General features: G+C 39.3%; 1 protein-coding gene across 4 annotated transcripts in view; it reads right to left on the minus strand.

Moving 5' to 3' along the window:
* The window catches only part of TBC1D19 (TBC1 domain family member 19), a 140,733-nt gene extending 133,457 nt beyond the window's left edge, over positions 1-7,276 (minus strand). For 3 of the 4 annotated variants that reach the window (XM_046657312.1, XM_046657311.1, XM_046657310.1), the window contains exon 1: positions 7,051-7,276. In XM_046657312.1, the coding sequence (XP_046513268.1) occupies positions 7,051-7,149 (99 nt within the window). In that variant the 5' untranslated portion in view covers positions 7,150-7,276. The remainder of the gene's footprint in view (positions 1-7,050) is intronic. The other variant, XM_046657314.1, reaches the window with a different exon arrangement.
* Positions 7,277-9,941: the final 2,665 nt, after the last annotated feature.

Genomic DNA, 9,941 nt, shown 5'->3' on the forward strand with positions numbered 1-9,941 from the left:
GTTAAAATCCACAGAACTCTGCAACATAAAGAGTGAACCCTCATGTAAACTATAGACTTTATTTAATTATAATGTATCAATATTGTTTCAACAATTGTAACAAATGTACCACACTATGCAAGATGTTAATAATAGGGGAAACTGTGTGCAAAGGGAGAGGGGAGGTATGGAAACTCTGTACCTTTTCCTCAACTTTTCTGTAAACCTAAAACTATTCCAAAAAAATAAGTCTACTAATTTAAAAACAAAAACTTCCCCACAAAAAATCTGAGACACAGCCTTCATTGGAGAATTCTTCCAAACATTTAAGAAATACAATCTCATAAAACTCCTGCAGCAAATAGAAAATAAAAAGGGAAGGAACACTTCCCTACTCATTTTATCAGGCCAGTATAACCTTGATATAAAACTTGTCAAAGACATTATAAGAAAGGAAAATTACAGAACAATCTTTCTCATGGATACAGATGCAATCTTTAAACACTTATTATCGGAGATCTGCTAGTGCACAGGCTGTAGAAAACCAGTACAAGAAATGTCACTCTCATCCTAACAATGAGAAAAAGTGGTATAATCTAGAAAATCATAACTTTTGAACCCATCAGAAAACTGAAGATGTAAGACAATCAATTGAACTGAATTGCAAAGAGTAACAACCCTCCCCAAGGACAAATGGGACTTGAAACTATTTCACCTGTGGCAGAGCACAGGAGGTAAAACAAGCTACCATATGAGCGAGTAAGCAGAAATCAGCTAAAATTTTAACTGCTATAGACTAGATGTGGGCTAGCTTAACAGTTTAGAATAACTGGGAACTCAAAACACAAGGAGAATTCAAACTCACTCACATGCTCTTGTCCCTGGGTCTCCACCAGGTGCCCACACAAAAGACTGGGGGCAGAGCAGGGAACTGAAGCGAGCCCATTCTCATGGCACAGGTACACAAGAAGGGATAGGGTGCCACTGCAGGACAAGCATAAAACCATGCCACCTTGTCCAAAGTCTCCTCTCATGTGAGAAAAGGCCTTAAACCTCTGGGAGAGAGTCAGAAACCATCCCACTCTGAAGACAAGGCAATAATTCACTGCTTCTGGTGGTGAGATAGATGCAAAACCCCTCTTCCTCGTGGGAAGATAAGAAAACTCTCTTGGGCCCAGGATCCTACACCAGTACGAAGCAGAGGTAAGCCAGCACTAGTGGAAGGGCAGCAATCCTGCTTTCACCTAGTAAATGCCACAGATACTAGGCAGAGTTTGTCTGCAAAAGGGAGAAGAGGAAGGAACACTGAGAAAGACTCACCCCCCAAGGCATGTGGACTGAAACAGGAGGAAGAGAATAGAGAACTCCTGTACCTACCATGAGTCTGAGACTGAGTAACAAACAGCAGACTACAGCTGAGGGAGGGACAAGAGCATGAAGAGAGACTTCCCTTGTGGGACAGCAAGCAGAGACTGAAGAAAGCTGAGGATGTAGCAGAAACAGTGAGAAAACTCCTCCAGTACCTCAGGACCCCTTCTAAGCAAAAATTTACAGCAGTCCACTGAATTTGAAGCCTGTGGTATGCTGAAGCTAATGACAGTAATAATAGAACTCAAACCTAGCTTGACTCCTGGCTGTATTGACTAAAGCCTCCACAATCAGTAAGGATAGAGAACAATTACACAAAATTATCAATCTACTTGACTTAATTGACATTTATAAAGCAGCAACAGTAGAATGTTCATGCTTTTCAAGTGCACATGGAACATTCAACAAGACAGAATTTATTGTGAGCTATAAAAGAAACTTCAACAAATTTAAAAGAATTGAAATTATAGAGATTATGTTCTTCGCCATAATGGAAATGAGCTAGAAATCACAGAAAGGCATCAGCAAAATCACCCAAAATTTGCAAACTAAACAACACATTTCTAAATAACTCATAAGTCAATAATAAAGTCACAGGAGAAATTGTTTTAAATTTTTAATTGAGTGAAAATGACAATAGAATATATCAGAATTCATGGGACCCACCTAAGGCAGGACATAGAGGAAAACTGTAGCTTTATATTAGAAGAGAATACAAGTCTCAAATCAATTATCTAAATTTCTACCTAAGTGACCAGAAAAAAATTCAAATTAAATTCAAGGCAAGGAGAGTCACGTAATAAAGAAAAATTAAGAGATTCAAAACAGAAAAACCTAAAAAACCAATGAAAACAAGATATAGTTCTTCGAAAAGATCAGTAAGATTGGTAACTCTCTAGCCAGACCAATCAAGAAAAAAAGATAAAACACCTATTATAATATCAGAAATGAAAGAGGGGCTATCACCACAAATCCTACAGACATTGAAAAGAAAATAGGGGAATAATATAAACAACATTATGTGAATAAATTTGATAATGCAGATTAACTGCAACAATTTCTTGAACCATAAAAACTACCAAAGCTTATACAAGAGGAAATAGATAATCTGCATAGCCCTACATATATTTTAAAGTTTAAAATTTTATATAAAAATGTTCCCATAAAGAAAACTCCAGGCTCCAATGACTCTACTGGAGATTCTACCAAACATTTAGGAGGAAATGATATTCACAAATTCTTCCAGAAAATAGAACAGGAGGGAAGACTTCCCAACTAATTTAATGAGATCAGCATTATCTGTTGTCAAAACCAGACAAAGATGTTTAAAACAAAAACTACAGGGGCCGGCACAGTGGCGCAGTGGTTAAGTTCACATGTTCCACTTCTTGGTAGCCTGGGATTTGCCGGTTCGGATCCCGGGTACGGACATGGCACTGCTTGGCAAAAGCCAGGCTGTGGTAGATGTCCCACATATAATGTAGAGGAAGATGGGCATGGATGTTAGCTCAACGCCAGTCTTTCTCAGCAAAAAGAGGAGGATTGGCAGTAGTTAGCTCAGGGCTAAACTTTCTCAAAAAAAGACAAAACAAAAAAAACTAAAAACCAATATCTTCCATGAATATAGTCACAAAATCTTCAACAAAATATAAGCAACATAAATAAAAAGGATAATGCATAACCAAGAGAAATTTCTCAGAAATGAAAAATTAATTCAACATTCAAAACCAATCAGTATTATTCACCATATCAAACATACTAAAAAGAAAAATCACATGAGCATCTCTACAGATACAAAATAAGTATTTATCAAAATTCAACATCCATTCAAAATAAAACTTTCAGAAAACCAGAAATAGAAGAAAGCTTCCTCAACCTAACAAAAAGCATCTATACAACATTGTACTAGAGGCACTAGTCAGTGCAATAAGGCAAGAAAAATAAATTAAAAGGCATACAAATTGGAAAGGAAGAAGTAAAACTGTGTTTATTTGCATATGATACACATAGTTGGAAAATCCTAAGCAATCTACCAAAAAGGTACTGTATCTAACGAGTAAGTTTAGCAAGGTCATGGGATATACAGTAAATATACAAATGCCAATTATATTTCTGTATACTAACAACAAACAATTGGAAATTGAAAGCAGAAAAAAATCATGACTTATAATAGCATCAAAAACCACAAAATACTTAGGGGAAAATCTTAACAAAATAGGTGTAAGATTTCTATACTAAAACTATAAAACACTGACAAGAGAAAATTAAAAAGATATAAATAAATAGATAAATCATGTTCATCAGGCAGAAAATTCAATCAATTCTCCCCATATTGGTCTATAGAGTCAACATAATCCCAATGAAGTCCCAGCAAGTTGCTTTGTAGTAATTTACAAAATGACTCTACAATTTATATGGCAAAGCAAAGGACCTACAACAGCCAAAACAATTTTGAAAAGGGGGAACAAAGTTGGAGGACTACCTATCTGATTTCAAGACTTACTATGAAGTTACAAAAATCAAAACACTATGGTATTGGCATAGTAATAGACAAATAGATCAATGGAACATTATTGGCAGCCAGAAATAGTCGTGTGTGTGTGTGTGTGTACACTAAATCAATTTTCAACAAAGGTGCCAGGGAAATTAGTGGAGAAAGGACAGTTTTGTCAACAAATAGGTACTGGAAATAGGTATGGTGCTCGACATCCATCTACCAAAAAAAAAAAAAAAAGACATGCTGCACCATACAGAAAAATTAATTCAAAACGGATCATAGATCTAAATGCTAAAGTTACAACAATAAAACTTCTAGAGCAAAACATAAGAGAAACCTTTTGAGACTCTGGGTTAGTAAAAGATTCTTAGGTAGGGCACAAAATCACACACCGTAAAAGAAGAAATTGATAAAAATGCATGTCATTTGAAATAGCCAGTTAGGAAAATGAAAAGATAAGCCACAGACTGGAAGAAAATACTTGCAAGACGTATATCTGATAAATTACTTTATATAGAATCCTTACAATTCAAGAATAAGAGAATAAACAAGACTATTTTTTTCCATGGGCAAAATTTCTGAACAGACCACTTCACCACAGAAGATGTAAACACATGATATGATGCTCAATATCTTTAGTCATTAGGGAAATGCAATTAAAGCCACAATAGAATATCATTACACTCCTACCAGAGGACTGTAATTAATAAATAAAAATTAATTAGGACTGGCCCCATGGCTGAGAGCTTAAGTTCACATGCTCCACTTCAAAAGCCCAGGGTTCACCGGTTCGAATCTTGGGCATGGACCTACACCCTGTTCATCAAGCCATGCTGTGGCAGCATCCCACATAGAGGAACAAGAGTGACTTACAACTAGGATATACAACTACGTACTGGGGCTTGAGAAGAGGGAAAAAAAGAAAGAAGAAGATTGGCGATAGATGTTAGCTCAGGGCCAATCTTCCTCACCAAAAAAAAGAAGAAGAAGAAAAAAGCATTAAAAAATTAATTAAAAACTGACATCAAGTACAAGCAAGGATGCAGAACAGCTGGAACTCTCATAGTTGCTGGTGGAAATTCAAAATGATACAGCCACTTGGCCAGTTTGGCAGTTTCTTATAGAATTAAACATATGCTTACTAAAGAATTCAGCAATTCCACTCACAGGTATTTATTCAAGAGAAAAGAAAACAAATATTCAAACAAAAACGTATGCCAGAATGTGTATATCAGTTGTGCTCATAATCTCTGTAAACAGAAACAACCCACAACCCTACAATTGAAAATGACCAGCAACCAATGAACGGATAAATCAACATCCGCAAATCAATCAACGTGATACACCACATTAACATAATGAAGAATAAAAATCACATGATCATCTCAACAGACGCAGAGAAAGCATTTGACAAGATGCAGTATCCATTTGTGATAAAAAAAAAAAAAAACCTCTGAATAAAATGAGTATGGAAGGAAAGTACCCCAACATAATAAAGGCCATAGATGACAAACCCACAGCTAATATCATTCTCAACGGAGAAAAACTGAAAGCTATCCCTCTAAGAACGGGAAGATATTTGCAAACCACACATCTGATAAGGGGTTAATATCCAAAATATACAAAGAACTCATACATCTCAACAACAAAAAAACTAACAACCCAAATAAAAAACGGACAAAAAATCTGAATAGACATTTCTCCAAAAAATATATACAGATGGCCAACAGGCAGAGGAAAAGATGTTCAACATCAGTAATTATCAGGTAAATGCAAATGAGATATCACCTCACGCCCGTCAGAATGGCTATAATTAATAAGACAGGAAATAAGTATTGGAGAGGTTGTGGAGAAAAGGGAACTCTCATACACTGCTGGTGGGAGTGCAAACTGGTGCAGCCACTATGGAAAACAGTATGGAGATTACTCAGAAAATTAAGAATAAAACTACATATGATCCAGCTATTCCACCCCTAGGTATTTATCCAAAGAACATGAAAACACAAATGCAGAAAGGTATATGCACCCCTACGTTCATCACAGGATTATTTACAACAGCCAAGACCTGGAAGCAACCTAGGTGCCCATCAAGGGACAAATGGATAAAGAAGATGTGGTATATACACACGATGGAATACTACTCAGCCATAAGAAATTATGAAATCCGGCCATTTGTGACAACATGGATAGACCTTGAGGATATTATGCTGAGTGAAATAAGTCAGAGAGAGAAAGTCAAATACCATATGATCTCATAAGTGGAAGATAAAAACAATGACAAACAAATACAGAGACAGAGACTGGATTGGTGGTTACCAGAGGGGAAGGGGGGAGGGAGGAGGAAGACAGGGGTGACTAGGCACATGTGTGTCCTGCCGGATTTTAGTCTTTGGGTGGTGAACATGATGTAATCTACACAGAAACTGAAATATAATGATGTACATCCAAAATTTACATAATGTTACAAACCAGTGTTACAGCAAAAAAAAAAAAAAATTTAATTAAACAAAACAAGAAAAGAAAATGCCCAGCAACCAAAAGATGGATAAACAAATTGTAGTACATCCAAACAATGAAATATTACTCAGCAATAAAAAGGAACAGCACTACTGAAATACCAACAACATGGAAGACTCTCAAAAGCCTTAGGCTAAATGACAGAAACACGGCACAAAAGTTTACATACCACATGATTCCATTTATATGACATTTACAGAAAAAGGCAAAGATCTCCTGGTCAATCTCTGCAGCCAAAGAACCCAGAACATTAGAAAATACTCAATAAATGCTGGATGGACAGATAGAGGGGGAATCATTGCAGGGAGGGTAGACGGCAAGAAGGTGACAAAAAGACGCGAAAGCAAAAAGCCACCGGGGGGAGGGGGGGGCCCAAATCCACCCACAGGACGGAAAAAGGGAGGGAAGGCGTGGTCCAACCCACCTCCACTGATTTCAGCAGCCTAAAAAATCAGACCCTGTAAAGGACCCGAGGATGAAAGAACAGCCTGAGCGCGTCCCTGGCCTGAGGAAAGGCGTGATGCGCCCCGCCCTTCTTTAAAAATCTCCTGCCCCGCGCGCCGGGCCGAGCCGGCGGCGCTCCCCCCGGGAGGGAGGTCTTCCGTGCGCCGGGGGGAGCTGGGGCGGAGGCGGGCTGCGGCGTAGCTGAGCGGGCCCGCGTCCTGCCCTCGCCGCTCGGCCCCACTTACCCAGGCCTGCCGTTCCAACTGGGCGTACAGGCTGGAGCCCTTGAGCTTCTGGACTATCTGGGCGATCACAAGCGACAGATCCGACTCCTCCTGCAACATTTCCCCTGCCCTAACCCGCCCAGCCGCGGGGACAGGCAGCCGGCGCGGAGACCACGGGCTACAAGGTCCAGCTCCGGGCCAGGGACACTTCCCCGGGACCTTGTTATGCCGGGACTCCTCCAGCGCGCGTTACTAGGCAACTGCCAGGCCGTGTGTCCATCCCTCTCTGGTCCCCCGCGCGCCTGGAGGGCCCCAGCATCTGCGTTCCGCCGGCGGAAAACGACCTGCGCGGGGGAGCTTTTCATTCTGTTGTTCCTGCTTAGTCTCTGGTTGCAACAGCGCCTCTGATGCACAAGGGGAAGTCAGAGAGTTGTGTATTTTTGTGTTTTATTATAAAGGATCATTCTTCTTCCGCCTTAAAATCTCTGCAGAAACAGGGCAGTGACATGGCAAATTACTCCCAAGAACTGTCAGACTCTGACACCAGCTTTGTGGACTTGGGCGAGGTGCTTACATTTCAGAACTCACTTTCCGTCTCTGTAAAATAATCCCTGATTCACAAGATGTTGTGATGATTAGCTGAGGTAATAATTGTGAGGGTGTCCGGCACTGTATGTAGCACTCCACTTTATTTCCACTTCTTCTATTTTTATTCTTCTATTATATTCTCTGGGTTCTTATGACAGGAATAAATAGACAAGGTCTTCTCATCTAATAGCTGGGACTTAACCCAGAAGCATGTATTGATCGGTTTTCTGCGAAGCATTGGCAATTCAAGGATGACTAAGGCATTGTCCCAGGCTTCAAGGAATGTACCATCTAGATTCCGATTCTTCCATGTATTCAGTCATTTATGCATAATTCATTCAGCTTTCAAGTTATTGAGCATTTACGTACAGGAAAATGTTCAGGCACAAAGGTAGATAAAACGTGGTTCTTGCGTTCAAGGAAACATATCACAGATTTTTAGGAGAACTAGAAGTAACTGATTTAACTAATTGAATGGCATTCCCAAAGAACTGGAAAAAGGCCTATGGAATAATACACGCATTAGAATAACCTCACCAAAATTATCAAGAATTAATTTTCAATGTGTGTATATAAATATATATATGGGGGGTTTGGGTGGGGTTTTTGCTGAGGAAGATTTCATCCTGAGCTAACATCTGTGCCAGTCCTCCTCTACTTTGCATGTGGGTCACCGGCCAGGGCATGGCTGACAAGTGGTGTGGGTCTACACCCAGATCCGAACCCACAAATCTGAGCCACCAAAGTGGAGCCTGCCAAACTTCACCACCATGCTGTGAGGTGGGCCCCCTATGCATATATTTTAAGCAAAGCAAAGGTAGGATTCCAAGAAAACAGACCAAGATTGCTGCAAAAACTACTCTAACGACATTAAACTTTAATGTGCTTAGCAATCACAAGAGTTCTGATTCAATAGGCTTCTGGTGGGACCTGCTAATCTGCATTTCTGACAAGCTCCCGGGTGATTGTGACCCGGTGGTCCAAGGACTACATTCTGAATAGCAAAGGACTAGAGCAGGTAAACCATAGAAATTCAAAGGGACTGGAGTTCTGGCGTCTATGCACAACACCCTGGCATTCATACCACCACTGTACAGAATATTGTGTTTCACAGATTTCAAATAACGCATTTGGTCAGGTTTGTTGATTAAAACAACTTTGAAAAGAGGTAGGCAGGAAAAAAACCCAAAATACTTAAAGGCAATTAATGGCAGACTATAAAACATGTAGTTTCTCTACAAAACATTCTCCCACACCTCGGAATTTCTCAAACTTGCAGATGAATAAATCTTCTCAAATCTTTACAGTCTCTCCATTCCAACATCCGACCCATCCGTCAATCTCTGTTCCAACCCTCACTTTGAACAAAAAAGGAAAACTATGGAGACAGTTCTTTTGAGATTGAAAGTGGTGAGGTGATTAATAACTAAAGAGATAAGGATGCTTAGGTTGAGGAGGGTCATAAAGCATAGAGGAGAAAAAAGATGAAACTGTGGGGAGCAGAAGAAAAGGCATTGTGCCTGGATTCAGAAAACAGCCTGGCTCCCTTCCTGCTTTGTACCCTTGGGATTGCATGAGTCCCTCGCCGTCAGAGCTTCAGCTTTCTCATCTGTAACAAGAGGGTAAAATATCCACCTTAGGGGACGTTATGAGGAACAAATGTACCCAGTATTAAAATATCAATAAATATCAATAAATTAAATATTAAAATTGAGATAAGTAAATAAAAATAATGTCCAGTACTATTGACAAGGGAATGGAAAGTAACTAAATAAATGTGGCAATATATGTGAAAGTGCCCAGCACAATTCTTTGCACAGATAGAGGCTTTAAAAAGTTTCTTTTTTAAGGAGAGAACAATTTTCAGTCTTAATGCAACAGCTAAGAAGTTTGGATTTGATTCTGAAGGCAAGCCTAAGCAAAAAAAAAAAAAAATCGTAACATTAAAAATTGTTTCTTACATACATAGAAGCAGGTGTATTGTAGTATAAGTCAATTCTAAAATGCCCTCTGTTCTCTTTCCCCAATTCAATTTAGCAAAACTTTTTGGAACACCTGCTCTGTGCTAGGAATGGCAAGGAATACAAAAATGAGTAGGAAGTGGTCCATTTTCTCAAGGAATTCTCACTCCCAAAGAGATGGTGAGGCCAGCACACAAAGAGCTTTAACGGTAGACAGATAGACAGACACTTGTAGTTTCTCACCCGTGTATCTGGAAATCTTATTCCTTTAAAGTCATTGTCCATAAGAAACAGAAGGTGCAGATTCTCATCTTCATCCCACAAGGGAAAACTTTGCCTTGGAAATCCTTATTCTACCCAGAG

The sequence above is a fragment of the Equus quagga genome, chromosome 3, assembly GCF_021613505.1.
Source record: "Equus quagga isolate Etosha38 chromosome 3, UCLA_HA_Equagga_1.0, whole genome shotgun sequence".
Lineage (NCBI taxonomy): Eukaryota > Metazoa > Chordata > Mammalia > Perissodactyla > Equidae > Equus > Equus quagga.